The 18,722-nt window shown below is 32.5% G+C and overlaps 3 protein-coding genes across 15 annotated transcripts in view; 2 read left to right on the forward strand and 1 right to left on the reverse strand.

The window, feature by feature from the left end:
- The first annotated feature begins 109 nt into the window (after positions 1 to 109).
- Positions 110 to 1,100, forward strand: LOC108755017 (transmembrane protein 222). 2 transcript variants are annotated; one of them, XM_018497723.1, is made up of 4 exons: positions 110 to 320; positions 534 to 744; positions 808 to 938; positions 1,019 to 1,100. In XM_018497723.1, the coding sequence occupies exons 1-4, from the start codon at positions 190 to 192 to the stop codon at positions 1,098 to 1,100; spliced, it is 555 nt and encodes a 184-aa protein (XP_018353225.1). In that variant the 5' UTR covers positions 110 to 189. The 2 variants fall into 2 exon arrangements, with proteins under 2 accessions (XP_018353225.1, XP_018353226.1); XM_018497724.1 differs by having other exon boundaries at positions 111 to 320; positions 808 to 951; positions 1,019 to 1,038.
- Positions 1,101 to 2,125: 1,025 nt separating this feature from the next.
- On the reverse strand, positions 2,126 to 4,902 carry LOC108755005. Of its 3 annotated transcripts, none has more exons than XM_018497709.1 (2): positions 4,629 to 4,902; positions 2,126 to 3,166 (listed from the first exon to the last, which is right to left on the reverse strand). In XM_018497709.1, the coding sequence occupies exon 2, from the start codon at positions 3,161 to 3,163 to the stop codon at positions 2,714 to 2,716; it is 450 nt and encodes a 149-aa protein (XP_018353211.1). In that variant the 5' UTR covers positions 3,164 to 3,166; positions 4,629 to 4,902; the 3' UTR covers positions 2,126 to 2,713. The 3 variants fall into 3 exon arrangements, with proteins under 3 accessions (XP_018353211.1, XP_018353209.1, XP_018353210.1); XM_018497707.1 differs by lacking the exon at positions 4,629 to 4,902 and adding an exon at positions 4,493 to 4,622; XM_018497708.1 differs by lacking the exon at positions 4,629 to 4,902 and adding an exon at positions 4,489 to 4,622.
- A 260-nt stretch (positions 4,903 to 5,162) lies between these two features.
- The window catches only part of LOC108755078 (WD repeat-containing protein 7), a 15,187-nt gene continuing 1,627 nt past the window's right edge, over positions 5,163 to 18,722 (forward strand). The window contains exons 1-23 of one of the 10 annotated variants that reach the window (XM_018497850.1): positions 5,163 to 5,338; positions 5,607 to 5,631; positions 5,716 to 5,905; positions 5,993 to 6,170; positions 6,251 to 6,483; positions 6,567 to 6,709; positions 8,819 to 9,009; positions 9,220 to 9,365; positions 10,585 to 10,611; positions 11,837 to 11,927; positions 12,222 to 12,636; positions 12,887 to 13,107; positions 13,272 to 13,491; positions 13,716 to 13,830; positions 13,941 to 14,146; positions 14,308 to 14,445; positions 14,603 to 14,671; positions 15,243 to 15,344; positions 16,157 to 16,369; positions 16,599 to 16,863; positions 17,083 to 17,302; positions 17,521 to 17,746; positions 17,874 to 18,211. In XM_018497850.1, coding sequence (XP_018353352.1) covers positions 6,006 to 6,170; positions 6,251 to 6,483; positions 6,567 to 6,709; positions 8,819 to 9,009; positions 9,220 to 9,365; positions 10,585 to 10,611; positions 11,837 to 11,927; positions 12,222 to 12,636; positions 12,887 to 13,107; positions 13,272 to 13,491; positions 13,716 to 13,830; positions 13,941 to 14,146; positions 14,308 to 14,445; positions 14,603 to 14,671; positions 15,243 to 15,344; positions 16,157 to 16,369; positions 16,599 to 16,863; positions 17,083 to 17,302; positions 17,521 to 17,746; positions 17,874 to 18,211 — 3,744 coding nt within the window. In that variant the 5' untranslated portion in view covers positions 5,163 to 5,338; positions 5,607 to 5,631; positions 5,716 to 5,905; positions 5,993 to 6,005. Of the gene's footprint in view, positions 5,339 to 5,606; positions 5,632 to 5,715; positions 5,906 to 5,992; positions 6,171 to 6,250; positions 6,484 to 6,566; positions 6,710 to 8,818; positions 9,010 to 9,219; positions 9,366 to 9,618; positions 9,640 to 10,584; positions 10,612 to 11,836; positions 11,928 to 12,221; positions 12,637 to 12,886; positions 13,108 to 13,271; positions 13,492 to 13,715; positions 13,831 to 13,940; positions 14,147 to 14,307; positions 14,446 to 14,602; positions 14,672 to 15,242; positions 15,345 to 16,156; positions 16,370 to 16,598; positions 16,864 to 17,082; positions 17,303 to 17,520; positions 17,747 to 17,873; positions 18,212 to 18,722 lie in introns of all 10 variants that reach the window. The other 9 variants (XM_018497851.1, XM_018497854.1, XM_018497849.1 and 6 more) reach the window with 9 other exon arrangements.

The raw sequence follows: 18,722 nt of genomic DNA on the forward strand, positions 1-18,722 counted from the left end.
GGCCGTCTCTCTCACTCATACACGTCCTCTTTCTCTCTCAGATTTTTTCGCTATAATATATGTAACGTATATTGTAGTATTTCCATAGTTTTCACGTATGCGACAGTTTTCAAGAATAGACCAATAGAGGCCCTGGGTTTCTCTTCACATGTTTGGGGCTCTGCGTTGCATTGATTGCATTAGCGAATTATGAGAGATCCTGATCTATTGACAGATATTCTAGAGTTGTCAAATGGTTCGCTCGAGATGGATCTCAATATCCACCCGGAAAGACAAAGATTTCCTTTCTGTGTCGTTTGGACTCCGTTACCCATTCTAACGTAAGTTATTCTAAATGTGTTTTTATCATAACCTCGATTCTACATGTTTGATATTTGTCAGATTAATAATGTTTATTAATGTACATTGACATTAATCATAAAATGTGAAAATAATTCGTGAAATATACGAATTTTTCATTTAAGTCAAGATTAATCATGCTAAATAAGTTATGGAGTTTATATAGTTAATATAATTTACTTTATTTTTTCAAGATACATTCTACCTTTTATTGGACACATGGGCATTGCGACATCAACAGGAGTAATAAGAGATTTTGCTGGTCCTTATTATGTTTCTGAAGACAACATGGCATTTGGTAAACCTACCAAATATTGGCAGCTTGATTATACCAAAGCCAAAGGAGGCATACAAGGATGGGATGCTGGTGTGGCAGAAGCAAGCGAAATTTATAAAACCAGAATGGTAACGAAATGAGAAGATAGAAAAAGCTCTTATGTTTGCAATGCAAAATTAACTTTTTTACAGCATAATTTATGCTGTGATAATTGCCACTCACATGTGGCAAAAGCTTTGAATTTGATGTCGTATGGTAACTCAAACAGTTGGAATATGGTAAAACTTGCATTACTCATGTTACTTCATGGGAAATACGTCAGGTAAAAACAAAATGTATGTGAAAAAAGAAATTATGTATGTAATTTCTATTATTACTAATTATTTATTATGTTCATTTCAGTATTCTGAGTTTTCTTAAGACCTGGTTACCTTTCTGCGTACTTGTTACAATTTTACTAGTGTTAAGTTTATGTGTATATTAATTTATATATATAAAACTTTTATATATATAAATTACATATATATCACTGCTTTAATAGAAAAGTAGGATATCTCAAAATTAGTAATTTTTCAGTAGAGCATGTTTTAATTTCCAAATTTTTAATTAAGATAACGCATAATTTCATTTTTCACCATGTTACCATACTTTCAATTATACATATACTTCTATTATACTTTCAATTATATATATTTAAAATTATGTCAGAATTTTTTGTAAATTCGAATACTGCACTCTAAACAAATTTTTTAATTGTCACTTTTTTTTATTAAAGCAGCTATATATATAATAAATTTATAATTACAGATTTAATATGTCAATTTAATATATAATTCTATATTTAAGATATATAATCTTTTCTTTAAATATCTCTCTTATGAGAATTTAACATAAAAATAAAAACATCTTTATATATAAATATAGCTTTTCTGAAATAGCAGTTTTTTTTATTGCAACTTCAGGTACAGATATTAGTTATAAAGAATTTCGTATGTCCAAAAAACTTTTGAAGGGAACCATGTCATGTTTTATTAGTAAATATAACATCTACCTACATTTGTCGCATGTAAATATAATTTATTTAATTTTTACAACTTAAAATGCACATTTACATTAACTAAGTAAGCGTTATGTAGTAAAATTAAGTTTAAGATATACAGCTATATCTGGCATCTATATATGGCTTCTCATAACATTATATTGTGTATCCTTAAAAAATTAATCTTTACTATTTTCTTTTACACATTTTTTTACACTATTTTCTACATTTTCTTTTATACGCGACTATATAATCGATACAACTGTCTTCTTTTTAAAGCATTTCTTTTTAATAAAACATGTAAAATCAAATATAGGCTTTAATTATATGTGTAGTATTGTAGCAATAATGGCAATGACACTTTTCCTTATGTGCAACTTAAATATAAAATATATGTAAAAATATATATATATGTAATATATATATGTAAATTTTAACTAGTTCTTTTTTTTTACAATTCAAGTCTACAAACTAATTTTCTTATTAAAAATTAAATATTCGTGTATTAATTATTCTTGTAACTATTTAAAATGTCACGTTTCTATTTGTTCTTATATGAAAAATACGATCATTTTCGAAAAAATGCCTGTGTAGAATAGAAAGATGAAATTTAACTACTACGTTTTCTATAGCAGTGATACACAACCTTTTTTTAAGGGCTACCTTCAAAGGAACATTTTCACGTTTATTTCGTTTGCATAAAATAGAAAATATGATTTTATATTTTTGGTTGTAAATCAGAGGACCACAAATAGGCCGCAGATTGCGCATCACTATACTATAGCATTAGTATACTATGCGATATTTGTTTTAAAATGAATTTTATTATATGTGTATATAATTAAAAGATACATATGTATACATCGAATAGCATTTTCAACTGAGCGAGTTTATACTTGGGTTGAATTTAATGCTCTATCATATTCTACCAATAGGAAAGCAATGCAATCATTAATCCAACCCAAGTCAGTGTAATTCTTACAGGCTATAAGTTTGATTTGTAAAATTTACATATTTCTCATTACGTATATAAAAATAAGACTCAAAAAAGTTTCAAGTTAGTCGGTAGTTCTGCTATCCATTTCTGTAATAACTCCAGTTTCAAGAGAGAAATCATAATTGTAATTCTGATTCTCTAATCTTTCAATGAAAGACATTATTTCGCTAATTCGTAGACTGTCTATCTCCAAATCACTATTCATGTTACTTTGCAACTGTTTACATAACTTAAATGGTACATCACTTAGATAATGTGGAGCATCAAGTTGTTGAGTCAGTTTTGGTAAATTACCATCTGATATTGTAGGGTTCATTGCCGTTCCATCAATAAATGGATATAATCTATTAGGATAAGGAGTATTGTGATCACCAACATTAGGTGGCAAGGAGGGCCTTCTTCTTTCAATTACTATGAATTCATCTCCTAGATCTGTGGAAGGTTGTTCCTCTTGCTCATCCCTTTCAGGAGGTGAATCCTTGTGTTTCTTTTTGCCAAAGAGCCAAGACATTTTCTATAAAATATTTTTACTTAAACATTTGTTCTAATTCTTTGTTGTAAATAGATAATTGGGTAATTCATTACAAAAAACTTACATAGCTCGGATAATGACCTTAACCTTAGGTGACCTAGCTCAACAACATATGTCAAAGTCAAGGTCATCTAAGCTGTGTAAATTTTTGTAAAGAATTGAACAAGTATAAATTAACCTACTAGCAGTTTAATCTATTAGAGAAAGAATATAAATAAAGTTCTATGTATTGATAAAACATCAACATATGAAACTTTATTTGTAACTATATAATATTACTATAGAACTGTAAGCACTTCTGAAATACTGTCTGCAAAAATCATTTTTAACTTTTACAAGCGGGATGTTTTTCGTCAATCTAAACTCTAATCTTTAAGTTTACTAATGCCTGTTTCCACCAATGTAGATTAAATTTAATCTCGATTCAATTTATTCTCCCAATTATAAAGATAAGAAAAAGACAAAAAGTAAGTTGAACCGAGATTAAACTTAATCTACGTTGGTGGAAATGGATATAAGGCAAAGTAAGATTCTTCTTAGAGAGAAAATGACCTCAACTCCTATTACAGAGTTGCTCTGGCCAGAATCAAAACAGCTGCCTTATGCGACGAGTATAAATAATAAAAACTAATTAAAGAGCAGGGTTGGCAAATGTTACTTTTCAATTACTTTGCCATTACTTTTTATAATAAATGATTTGATGATGATGTTGCAATTTTTTATGACAGTAACGTTAATTAACTAAACACTAAGGTTGTACTTAAGATAGAAGAGTCACTTTGAAAAGTAATTCGTCATCAATACGCGTTATTTACTGACAAAAATTAATAAGTAACGTGTAACGTTACAAGTAAAAGGTAACGTGTTACAAATTAGTAGTTTTTTTTTAGTAATAAATGACTTTTTCAATCTGTTACAAGTAACGATTGACTTTTCTAACTCTGATGTTACCGTCATAAAAAATTCAAAGTCATTAAAAAATCGTTATTATAACAAGGCAACGATCAATAAAGTAACATATCATTGACCAACCCTGTTAAAGAGTAACATAAAAACTTTATTGAAAATGTAGATTCGTGAGTAACGTAAAATTAAATATGCGTTTAAAGTCGATCGCACTTTCCAAAAATAAATAATGATGCAACACTCGTTGCTGCTTGCGGTGAATTCTGACAAAGATATTGCCTTACAAAAATTTTTCAATCTTTGAAAGCTTAAACAAGCTCAAGCTGCATAATTGTAGTGGAGACAAATTGCGAACTGTTATAAGATGTATGTAAGGGAAAACTGCAGGATTTACTTACGTGCAGACAGGTTAAAGAGAAAGCGCATTTATCACACTCAATAAATGATCCATACCATTTATATCTGTTTTTTTTTATTACTGCACTAAACTGCACCAGAATTCTCTTTTTTGTGTTTTCGCTAAATATTAAATATATACCTATCTCACTTTAAATTCCAAAAGTGCATTAGTTCAGCCCAGTTCAGTCACAAAGAATAGACCCCATAACCATGTTTACTTAAGTATTGTTCGTTTTGTTCTCTCGGGAGCTGCTCGGGATTGCTCCGAACGAACCCAACTTGTAATCACTTAAAATGTAGGATTCACACTACGACATTCGTCATACAACGTCCGCCATTCGTTGCTAATGATTTACGGGCTTTAATCGGCTGATTAGTCCATTGGCCAATCGCATTGAGACATCATGTTATCCAATTGCATCTATTCACGTTGTTTGTACTTTTTATATTCAGCATCTTCGCTTTCTATCTTTTCAATGCCCAAATATGTATTTATCTTATTTTAAGTTAAAACATTTTTGGGGATTCAAGCAAACAGCTATCTATAGTTCAATTGTAGGAACAATTGTAGGGACTTTCGAGACGAAACAGCTGATTGCTCTCAATCGCACTGTCGCCACTGTCCGATCAATGACGTCGTCCTTGCCCCTCGACAGTCAGTCGATAAGTCTTGATATCTCTTGTCACTCTTGGTACTTGTGGTACTTGGTAATGATTAGTGATCATCAGTGAATTCATCACTGTCGTTAGTGATGATTGCGAAAATGCAGTAAGGATTAGGCGATTTTCGATAGATATCGCCAACTGTGACATTTCAACAGGTTGTCAGCGATACTTGATTGATTCGCGGTAATTATTTCCCTGTCTGATTTCATATACATGCGATTATTGTCAGTTTCTCGAAGATATACATAGTATATGCATACCTTGTCGTCAGCTGCAACAGCACCTTGTGACATTTTACCGTGATGTAGCAGACGCCTCTAATCGCTCTCAATCAGTCCCCTTTGCGAGTTTAATGATTTCGAATAAATTCAATAAATCTGATTTCATGTTTATCAACTCGTCACGTCAAACGCATCCCGTGATCTTACGCCAATTGGTTTCACCTCACCAGTTTTACATTTGACGCATCGCGTCAGGTAGTTGTAGTTGTCAAGTTTATCATTGTAATTGCGCGGTTATCTTTACCCATTTGATATCAATATTACAATTGTGTATTTCAGCTCGGAATGTAATCTACTGCTGGAAATTATCTTTTCTGCTTTGGACATTTATTCTGATTGACAGTCCAGAGATATGTGACTGACAGTACATTTACTTTGAAACAATTACTCTGACATTTAATTTTCCAAGCCAACTCTTTCGTATTGAATCATATATTTACTTTCTGGTTTGTGACAAAGTTATGTTTTGGTTAGTTTGGTTGATTTCAGAAACACTAGCATTGAATAATAAAATATATAGATTTTATTTATTGCATTATGGTATAATTATTTTCAGATTGTCTGCAAAGATGACCGCAGGAACCAGTTTAGTGGTGCCCATAGTGCTGTGGGGACGCATAGCACCAACCCATTGTATTTCTTGTGTCTACTTGTCTCGGGATCAAAAGACTTTGGTAACAGGATGTTATGATGGACAAATATGTCTGTGGCAAGTGGATCCAGAAACATTAAAGGTATACAGAATAGATAATAAAGTTGCAGAAACCTTAATCTTTTATTTATTATTGATTTGTTAAAATGATTTTTAATATAGATGACTCCAAGATGCCTGCTGGTTGGACATACTGCTCCAATAATGTGTCTCAGTCGAGCTAGTGTTGTAATGGAACAAAATTTTATCGTCAGTAGCAGCGAAAGTGGAGAAATGTGCACTTGGGATCTAGTCGATGGAAAGTGTCGCGAGGCAGTGAAGCTTAATAGCGTTCATACACAAATGTTGCCCTATGTTTCCGCAGGTGGAGAGGATGTCAGATTATTTTGCTCTGGGTAGAAATAACATTAGTAATATATATTAATATCGCATTTATCAAGAATACAAGGATATATACATCTTTTTTTTTTCATTTCAGATACTATCCCGAGGTTTTAGTGATGGATCCGTTCAGTTTAGAAGTGCTGTTTACCCTGAGCTCCCGCGTCAATCCAGATTGGATTAGTGCCTTGCACGTTTTGCGGCCGGCCAAACGGAAAGGTCGGTTCTACGTGCATACAAGTTAGTTACACTCCATCACACCTACGCTTTATACCATCAACAGCTACCTTCTTCAATTTCATTGCCAACAGATACTGTATAAAGTGAAATCGCAATGTAGCTTGAATTACAAATTTATCTTTAAAGTTTAGCGCGAAAATTTGGTTTGAATCTTTTATCTATTGCTATATCTAAAACTATTTTCTTTCTATTTCTCTAATAGTTTTTATATATAATTAATACTCAATAATATTTTTTACATAAAGAAAAATTCAATAATACGCGAAACAGTATCTCTTGGTATTTCATTATTTTGTAAACTTATGTGATCCTTTTTAAATTTTAAAGAACTTTAAGTAAAGAACTATGGATATACTTAGCGGTAAAGTTTCTCCTTTTCAATTGTGTCTTCGATTGATTTTTGTGTCTGATTTGAACGAAATTAAGTTGGATAATAATTCTTATAATGATTAATGATTATACTAGTATGACTTGAAAACAACTAATGGTATTTGAGGCACTTGTACAAATGTTTCTTTTGTATTTAGGATTTTCTTAGGATTTTCTTAGGATAATCTGCTATTTTACCATTCTTTTATTAAGCAATTAACCTCAAGAAGCTTTATGTTTTGGATATAAACAGGAATTGTTTTTTTTTTTCATTAATATATCGAGCTATTATTTTTTTATAATCTATTACTCAATTTTACGCGCGCGAGTAAATTCATTTATATTATATCTAGTTTGATAGTAGCAGTTTTATATATCTAATATTTTTGGATTGATCACTTAATAACAGTTACATTGTTGCAGCATGTTAATGAAACCGGACACATATGTCAGCGCTAATGCGTTGGCAATCGAGGCTGTATCACTTCTTTCGTTTATTTTTTTTTTCTTTACTTAATCATGATTCACACATCTCTTTGCACATTATCAAACAATATAATCATTAATACTAACGCGTTCCATTTTTCTTCTTTTTATATTAACATAGTACCCATGAAACTATCCTGTTACTCATATATGAATGTCATCTATATTTATGCACATTGCATTTCATTACACTTTCATAACACTTTCACCTGGTGTACTATGTTTCTATCTCTATTCGTAAGTATATAAATTGTGTGTGTGTGTGTGTGTGTGTGTATGTGTGTGTGTGTGTTGTGTATGCGTATGTATGTAATATTATAATATAATCTATATATGCGTGCAACACATTTAAGTTGCACGCTCTATGTTATTGATAAATTTAATCTCCCGTATCATTGCGACAATTAAAAACATATAGTTAATGTTTTAAATCATATTGAATACTTCTTCAAACAGAACAAACAAATTATTTAATAATTGAAGAATATTTTTTTCTATCCCTTTTTCCACCTTGTAATTTATAAGAGAGTTTTGGATGAAATGCTAGTGTTTACACAGCTTTAAATGTAATTTGCCCTAAAATTAATTTCTAATTTTTATAGCACTATTTATATTTATAGTAGTTATGCTAGAATGTACTATACTAGAATACTGATAGCCAACATTTTCTTATTAATTGTATGTAGATTCATAAAATATATCATTATACGCATAAAGTCAGACTAATCGCAAATAAAGGCCTTGAAGTAAATGTTAAGGATAGGACGGACAGTTCGCGAAAAGTGCAAATATCAATATTCATTAAACATAATTGTTATATATTAATATTCTTTTAATCATTAAAATAAGATTTCGCTTAGTCAAGTCAAATAAATCAAGTACACAGAATTTTTCTGCATAATTGGAATTAAGCATGACTTCGCTGTAATTTGATGTGTATCGCTTTCTACTCCATAAAAACATCTGGCATGCACGCGTAATACGCTATACGTATACAGAATTATTACCGCTTCACGAATATCATATTATGTACCTATGTAGATTAATGCTATCTTTAATTACCTGTGACACTACTTTAGCTGCTTTATTCAATCTGACAAATATTTATATTGATTAATGGAAGCTGGCAAATTTTTTATTATTAGCGAACAACAAAACTGTTCGAATTCCTAACGAAACATCCTATCGCTTAAATTGCTACAATGCTCTCCTAGATTTATTTAACGCGCAACAGGCGCTTCCATTCGTTTAAAGACGATGTCGTGTTGGCTCTGACGACAACGGGCACAGTCAAGGTGTGGACGCTTTTGGGACACGAAAATCGAAACAGCGAGCCTTTATACGAGCATGAAAGCAAACAGATCCGCTGCTTGAATGCACTTGCGATGACTTGCTGCCCCTATAATCAGAGAACAGTACTGATTGTATGCTCTAAGTATTGGCAGGTAATTACTATTGTACTTACCATCAAATATATAATTAGACTTTTAGTTTTATTATAAAAATTAGATTAGGGATTACATCAAATCAGATTAAATAATTTCAAGAATAGAATTTCAGCATTAAGTTTTTTAAAATGTTTTATGTTAATCATCTGTAATGTAATCAAAAGTTGCCTTGACACTGCAATATATATAATTGGAATAATTTTATAGATATTTGATGCTGGTGATTTCTCGGTTCTTTGCTCGATAACTGCCCCACGTGGCGAACGTTGGATGGCAGGTGATTTCTTGGCGGCTGATAGGGTCATTCTGTGGAGCGATGAAGGTCATGGATATTTATATAAACTTCCAGCAAAGTACGTACTGTTTAACACAACATACGCGATAAGTTTCTACGATAAATGCCACTGATTGTCGAGTATATTCTAGAAATATTTTTTAAATATTTTGGTTTTCTTCTTCCTGGTTGATAGTAACATTGCTCGACAAACGAATTAACTCTCTCTCTCTTACCCTCAATTTAATATTTTCAATTGAGTGACATAACGTAACAATTCGATACGCGAATATTGAATTTTATTGATTAGCACATCCCTTTATTGCTTCTAGGATTCTGGTACAACTTGACAGGTAGTTTATTTCCGCGTATATATAAGTATTAAAATTCTTTTGCAAATAATATCTAACAATATTTTTGTGTGAAAAAAAGAGTTGTATTAATAGTTTAGTAGCATGATCATGGTTACTAAAGTGCACTTTATTGACTTTATGAAGCAGTTCATAGCGATTAACAAATGCTGAAATAGCGATTTAAATAACTAAATACTTCATCATAATTTACGCAATACATCTTTGAGAAATAATTTCATAGATGTTTCACAGCTGTTATTTTAATCTTTAATACTTTACGTGTATGTGAACAATAAGTGACATCAAAAAGTATCGCCAAAATTACTCTGAATTTCTAGCATATATTTAACTGTGTTAGGCGCGTTAACTCGAAAATAAGTTCTCTACTTTCAATTATAAGGCTGAATGCTGTAGAAGCACTCGCTGGCAATGCACACATTCGATATTTTATTTTTTATCTTGTTTGTAACCATTTATCATGCGCCTACATATTCAGAGTCACATTATCGTTTACTAAAATCCCGCTTTAATAACCCGATATCATGAAATAAAAGAAATAACGCATTCTTTGTCTTCATTATTCCATTTGACTTCTATAAGTCATATAAAGATATTTCGAGTGTAATTTTTAACACAAGTTGATAATGAAAGAGTATAATTAATAAGTATTAATAAAATAATATAAACTTGAACGAGATGATCAATTATTAATTAAATATAATTCTTTTATGTATTTTATTCTTCCACATGAAAATAATTATCGAGTTCCTCTTTGGGGGAGTGTTGTGGGATTCGGGGTAGTTTAGCATTTGGCTGAGCATAGCACAGAACACAACTTTCGTCCATGTACATGAATTAACAATTAACACAATGATACATTTTACGGTGATGTCTTTTTCATATTATTCACATCTACTGCATTCTACGCGGGATCTGGTGTTCTAGCAAGCTGAAGGGCAAGGCTCTCAGCAGGTAACCCGCATTATCACTTGTACATGTTCTTCATACTGTTCTCTCTTTTAATCTTTATTTTCCTCTTCGTCTCTTTATATTGTTCATTTTTGTCGTCATTCTCCTTCATCTTTCTCTTGTATTCGTAAACACAATAATTTGCTTTTGCTCATTCTTCTTTGGGACAAGGTGATAATAAATTTAGTAGAACAGTATCGTGAATTGAATTACTCGTACTGATGTCACTGGTAAAGTTACAGTGTACAAATTCATTAAATTTCATGTTTTATTTTAACAAATTGTATTACATTATCAATGACGCCTAAACACCTGATGGTATTTTCATCTTTTCTCATTTTCGCATTTTTATAATGAATATCAGGAATTCTTATTTACATACAAGCCTTTACATACAAGCTCGTACGTATTCGTTTGTATACTTTCGTTATACGTTCTGCAGTATAATACACGAGACACGCGTGTAATCGTGTCCATCATAATCCTTGACCATCCTTAATCGCAATTCAAACAGATAATACAGATGAGGTGAAAGATACGCGAAAGAAGGTAAATGCGAGGAAGAATTATTGCCACATTTCATTACTTATGTTGTCATATTCTATTTGCTTTAAGTTGCTTTGCACTGTTATTATTAACTGTGCGATTAATATTAATGTAATAACGACGTGACACAAAGGTAATTTGTTAAAAGAATTTTTTCTGAGAGCAAAATATTTCAGTATTAAAAAAATCAGTGCAAGCTTACAATTTGAAAATAAATGAAAGGAGATACATATATTGTATTTTCAAGTTTATAATTTTTTTTCTTTCTAGTACAAAAATAATTCTGACTATTTTAATTTTAAAGTATTAATATTAAAAATATGTGTGCCAAATTTTGACCTTTTTTATTTCTACCTTTGTGTATCGTTTATGTTTATAATGATCTAAAAATGCTGTTGCTTTGAAAAGAATTTACTTGCAGCGTTTGCTTACTAGTAAATCTAGTCAGCAAATAGACACGCATATTTGAAGTTGCAATATGAAGCTTATGCAATGTGAAAAGATAATTACTATTCTTGGACACGTTTTCGAATATGTATCTCCAATATATAAAAAATTTAAATGTTATGTTGTATTTAGCAATATTCTCTTAACTATAATATATAGAAAACAATGTCCATGAATAGTGTTTTATTTAGATATAGAGATGAAAATAATGAAGTTTTTTTTTTACAATATACAGTAGCGTCGCGGATAATAAGGACTTTCATACCGCCAGTGCAGAGTACGATCAGCCATATCTGTACTGTACATTAACGCAGCCTGGAGATAAGGTAAGAAATTTTTTTCTATATATTAATAATAACAAGTATTCGTGTATCCTTGATAATTTTATTATACGTATCTTTTGATTTCATGTTCAATTCTAAAACTCTATATAATTTCTTCTTTTATTCCTCAAAGTTTCTTGTCTTAGAAATTTTTGATTCTAAAGATTGTTAGTCGTAGAATACCTCGTACATAACATTCCCGATTTATTGGATTCTTTGCTCCCTTTTCTCGATTTCTTCTATAATTTTGTTTACGTATTTTCTAATATACATGAATTTTCATCTTCTGTGATTCAGCCTCTTTCCTGTCCACCGGCCATGCGACTAGTTACCGTGCAGCGTCAGAACAAGACCTTAAAATATCTGTTACGCGGAGACAGCGAGGGTGTCGTTATCCTGTGGACAGTACCGGAGATGACAACGCAACAACTCGCCCAAATCTGTCAGAACGATGGATCATCACCACCAGCATTGTCACCGACTGTAAAGACGAGTCTCACCGCTGCCTGGGACGCAATGAGGCCGCCTCCTGTAGGGATACTTGATCAGTTGGACACTGGCGATGGTCACGGCATCAAGCTCACCGCTTGTATATACCTGCCTCAGCAAAGTCGGCTGGTTGTTGGTCGTGAGGATGGTAGTATCATTATTGTCCCGGCGACGCAAACTGTAATGCTTCAGCTACTCCACGGCAATCATCAGCAATATGACGGTACCGTATTTTTATTATTTCTTTAATTAAATCTATATTTTAAGTATCGATAATAATGAATCTCTCTAATAGTAAGTTACATACTTATTGTTTCACAATACTTATACAATAAATTAACACGACACAATATAAAAATAGTAATAATAATTAAAAAATAAACCGTTTAAAATGTAATGACACCATAGCTACAACTCACTTCTGATTAACATCAGAATTTTTTTGAATTTTTAATTGTCCTTTATATATTCAGATTGGCCACCACATCAAGTTCTGCTGGGTCACTCGGGACGAGTAAATTGTCTACTTTATCCTCATGGTGCAGCACCTCGTTACGATCGCACTCATCTCGTTTCTGGTTCTGTGGACTTTGCTGTTTGCCTATGGGATTTATATGCCGGCACATTGATCCATCGGTTTTGCGTTCATGCTGGTGAAATCACGCAATTGATGGTGCCGCCTGATAATTGCAGTGTACGATTATTTGTTTATTTTTATCATAAAAATTTATAATGACTTAATTTAATTAATTTTAAACTGCTTCAATCGAGTATTGATCCATAGAAATATCTGCTAAAATTTACTAAAAATTGATTGATGTTTAATTTACAAAAAGTTATGTATTCTTATTTGTGCAGCCTAGGATACAAAAATGCGTTTGCAGTGTTGCATCGGATCACAGTGTTACACTGCTCTCATTAGCGGAGAGGAAATGTGTTGTGCTTGCTTCGCGACATCTTTTTCCAGTTGTAACTATCAAATGGAGGCCATTAGATGATTTCATGATAGTTGGATGTTCAGACGGTGCTGTATACGTCTGGCAAATGGAAACTGGTCATTTGGATCGTGTACTGCACGGTTTGTTTACTCCATGCTCATTGATTTTAACTACTGAATATTTTTCATAATTTTTTAATCTTTCAATACTTAGGATTCTTCAAATTTTTACTTCTTTAGAGTTTTAAAAATACTTATTACACTCTGTCTTATATTATGTTATGTTATGTTATTATATTTTAAAAATTGTACGTAAAATTCACGCGCGCACGCGGGAATAGCGAATTGTATATTTTTTCTTCTAGGCATTATTGCGGAAGAGGTGCTCTACGCTTGCGACGAGAACACTATAGCGGCAGCCGGCGGATCCGCCGCCGGCGGTGAGCTGGGATTAGCTAATCCTGCCGTGCATTTTTTTAGGTAAATGAAATCTTGCTGCACGGATGGTGAGAATCTTGCGTGTTCTTCAACGAAGTAAATCCTCCGGGATAACGTTCTCCGTTACAGTCCGTTCGATTTTTACTTCTCAGGGGCTTGCGTCATCGGAATTTATCAGCGATCAGACATGCGACGCAAAGAGGTCTGCATCAGTTGCAACAACTACATGGTGGACATGGTCCCGACCATGGAAGTCAAATAAAAGCCAAAGGTTCGCCACTGATGATTCAAGGATTTAGAAGTAACCCGAAAGATCCGGAAAGTCATATTCTATTTTTCGACATAGAAGCGCTGATAGGTATGTAATCATTATATTTCAACTACTATTATTTCTTTTAGAAAAATTGAATTTTTTTCTATCTGTGTAATTCTTCTTTTATTCATTTTTAATCTTTGCACTGTATACTAATCTATATTATAGCTAGTTGTAATGATAATTTAATTTTTTTTTCGCTGCAGTACAATTACTCAGCGATGAGTATGGTGCCATGTCACCTGGTTCTTTAGAAGCACAAGGACTTATTTCCGCCGCCGAATATCAAAAAGTTGCAGCACTCACTCAGTCCGCTAGTCCCGATGCTCATAAGAAAATTGTTGGTAAGGATCTTATCATGTTACTCTGAATTATTAATTTATGATAAAATATGTTATATTTTAAAATATAACTATTGTAGATAGGTACATCATTTCTTCACAGTTGTATCCGTTTAAGAACAAAGTATTGAAACTTCTCTATTAATCTATCCTTTTGTAGACTTTTTTGGTCGCGTCAAGGATAAGGCGGGTGATGTTGAACGAATATTGAAGGAGAAGGATCGTCACGGTATCGTGTTTTCTTATTATTAACTTGTTATTATTCTAGTTGTCAACTTTTTTCATACAGTAATACATGTTTTAGTTCACTGTTTATTCAAGTAATTATGAATTTCTCATAGCAAATTTGGTCATTATATTAGATTAGTGTATACTAAAAGCTGCTTAAAATTAGAGAAATTAAACGCATATTATTTTGTTTAACAATTAAATACTCGGTAATATGATCATGTTATTTAACAGAATGCGTATGTTTATTTTATTATCGAAGTTGAGATTATGTCATTGCATTTAGATACTTTATATAATAGCTTTTAGTGTATACTAATCCAATGGTGAGAATGATCTACTTTTCTAATTCACCATCATTCTTTTTTAAGTCTAATTCAAATGTAATCGCCAAACTTGAGATTTCTCATTTTTCTTTAGTAGGGGTAATAGTATTAATGTTTCTCGTTTTTCTTTCCTAGTAGGAATAGTAGTATTAATGTTTTTTTATAGACTGGTTCGATCATCAGTAGATATTTTCTTGCAGTATCTTTCGATTATCGTGCTATCTAAAGACAGATTTCTTTCTGTAGGTATATTGGCTAAAATGAAGGAAGGTGCGGAGAATGTGCATACTAAATTACAGGCCAAAGCGGAAAGCGTCGGCCTCAAGCCGTCGACATTTGACGGCAAAGGTTAGACATGTATCTTTGACAACGACAAGTTTTTATAGTTCATGATTACAGTGTGTCTCGCACGAATTTATTTTGTATTTTAGAATTCCCATTTACACTTTATGATTCTCACGTCAATAGATAGAAATCATAGTTAATTTCTTCAAAGCATTAAATAATCCCCTTATCATCGGTTCCTATATATTTTACATTATGTTCTTAACAATTCCATTAGGTTACTAAACGCCAAGTCGGGAATCATCAAACAAGGAGATGGATCATTGCTACTAAGATATAGCTTTAATTTTGTAGATATGCACGCTTATAAAGGCCTGTAAACAGCATTTAATACATATCTTCACTGAATTTTCACTTGCTTCTCTTTGATTTAGTAATTGATTATGATGCGTCTCTTTCCATTTAAAGATTATAAACAGGGTGTTTGGTAATCTCATTATACGTTTGCATTTGAATTTGGCGGTAGGCTAGGAGACGTGTTCATTTGATCTTTAATAATTAATGTTTCGTTAATTATTTCGAAAATCGCAAAATAGTACAGAACTTTTCGACTCGGTTTAGTTGGTTCTATTTTTCCCCAAGAATAATTCGGTCTTTATCAGACACCTTGTATATTAGCTATTTATGCGTGTGTGTATCAATAGTGAATATATTTTAGGATATGTTAATGTATTTGATAAATTTTTTTACCATTACATTTATATATTTATTCTTTTATTATAATCTTGTTTTTCAGTTGCATCATAGCTGTTTTTGCTGTTTTGTTAAATATTTGAAAAAATTATTGCACTGTTTATATTTATTTGATTTTACAGGCGACAGTTGGAGTAACAGCGACGCGGCAAAGAACAATTTAAAGCGAAACGGTGCATTCAGTGAACCAAATGCAACGATGGAAGTAGCGCAGTTGCTTTTAAGTCTTCTGCACGCCTGGGGCATGGATCCAGACTTGGACAGAGTTTGCGAAGGAAAGTTGGGTTTACTGCGACCTATGGTTCCTGTTTCATTCGGGGTACTATCCAAAGGAGGTATGTCTTAATGTGAAATCGTACAATGTATATTATTTAAAAATAAACCATCTGCTACAATTTATTACATGTAGCCATGGTTTGAAAAAGACTTGTTAGTCTAGGTTCTCTATTCATTTACATTATATATACAAATAGTAATTATTCTTTATCTAATGTAAAATATATTTAAAATAAAATAGTATTAAACATTTTTTTATCAAATAAAAAAATATCATATATATTGCAGGTTATATGTCACTGTTATTACCAACTTGGCAGACGCAGCTTGAGCCAGTCGGTGAACCTGCAACTCAATTGGAGCAACGCTTGCCCGCTGAACTAGTTAGGCAAGAGAGGCTCACTAGAGCATTTACAGCGAGAGCACATTGGGAATTATCGACAACCTTAACGAGTAATCATTTACTGGCAGTAGTTGCTTTATCGAATACTTTAATGTCGATGAACAATGCAACATTTGTACCTGAGCAAGAACGAAACCGCAAGATGCATAGGTAAATTAATATATATTTAATGTAAAGTAATTAAACTATGACACAATCAATAATACTAGAATGCAGTTAATCATTTCTAATTATTTTGTGTATTTTATTCTTATTTTAATATAATCTATAGCATATTTATAAGAAAGAAAATTTAAATCTGATTGTACATAAAGAGATATATGAAAATAAAGTTTGAAAAGTAAATTTTAATAAAACCAATTTTTAAAGGCCGGGTAATAGAGGTGCAGTAAACTGGAATAAGACAGAGGAAGAAAATGAGGAAATGTATACAGTACAACAAGCACAGATTAAGCAGGGTTGGTCTCTCCTAGCTACCTTACATTGCGTATTATTGCCTGATAAAGTTGCGGCACAGGGTGGCGTGAAAACCTTCAAACGTCCACAAGTAGAGATGATGGCACGAAGGTGGCAACATCAGTGCGTGGAGGTTTGTTGCTAAATTATATGAGAGAGAGAGAGAGAGAGAGAGAGAGTGAGAGAGGGGGGGGGGAGGAAGGGGGAAGGGGAGAAGTAGGGAGAGAGAAGATATTCTTAACTTTACTTAGAACTAATTACTCGTAATGTTTAAATTAATAAATAATTGAAAATTGAAATTATTGCTTGTCTTATTTTATAAATATATTGCATTCTTCGATAATATTCTAGATTCGGGAAGCAGCGCAGGCTTTGTTGCTTGCCGAGTTAGGTAGAATGGGTTCAAAAGGTCGCAAAGCGCTTGTCGATAACTGGTCACAGTATTTACCAATGTATAGTACTCAGGAACCAATCGCACCGCAACCGCAGAGCCAAACTTCACCGGCAGCCGGGAGTCCGGTGCCACCGTCTGAGTCGCAACAAGAGGAAGAAGATGAAGAAGAGGAGTTAGCCGAAGGTATGTCCACTAGTGAAAGTTTTAATCTAAATAAATAAGTAAGGAAGAAGATATATTGTATGTATGTGCGTACACACAGAGAATAAATGATTTAAAGTAATTAATTTGTATAATCTTTCTTGTGTAGAGCTAAGTATAGCTAGAAAACCATCGAGCGTGGCGGAATTGAAACAAAAACAAACCACGGCGGTGGTGCTGCTTGGCGTGATAGGGGCTGAATTTGGTCAGGATGTAACTACGACAAACCAAAGAAGAGATAACGAGCAAAGACGAAAAAGCTCGATCGTAGAAGGCTTTGGCATAGGAAATAATAATCTCGCCAGACATACCAGTATGGCGCTCACTCATTTATTGCACGCGCCTCATTCTCCGAAGTTACCGTTGCACACGGCGTTACGAAGAGCCGCGATTGATCTTATTGGCAGAGGATTCACTGTATGGGAACCTTACCTTGATATATCTAAGGTGAAAAAATATTTTATTATAATATCTTGGTCTTTATAAATTTACATTTTATTTGGTGCTATTATTTAAATGAATTTTGCTAAGATAAAGATAATATTACTATTTTAAGTAGATTAAATCGAATGAGATATTGGTCTAGTTTTCACCGAAATTGAACTGAATTTTCATGATTCAGTCCCACTTTGATGCAAATTAAATTTAATATGCTGTTTCTACTGGAAGTAAAGACCTTATGAATTAAAGTGGGAATGAAACGAGCGCAATTAAACGTATTTCTATCGACGTATTTCTATATAACGATTTGAATTTGATTCTACATCGCATTAGATGCTTTCGTTGAACTAGACTATTGACACTGGCGTAAAAGAATTTACTAAAAGCATAGTAAAATCTCGCTTTATATCTATTATATCAAATATGAATGTGTGCGTTAAAACGCACGTCTTAAAACATATTAAAACATACATGCTCTTAGCGCTGAGATACTACTATGTCTCTTGATTATCTATTG

This window comes from Trachymyrmex septentrionalis, unplaced genomic scaffold, assembly GCF_001594115.1.
Source record: "Trachymyrmex septentrionalis isolate Tsep2-gDNA-1 unplaced genomic scaffold, Tsep1.0 scaffold83, whole genome shotgun sequence".
Taxonomy (NCBI): Eukaryota; Metazoa; Arthropoda; class Insecta; order Hymenoptera; family Formicidae; genus Trachymyrmex; species Trachymyrmex septentrionalis.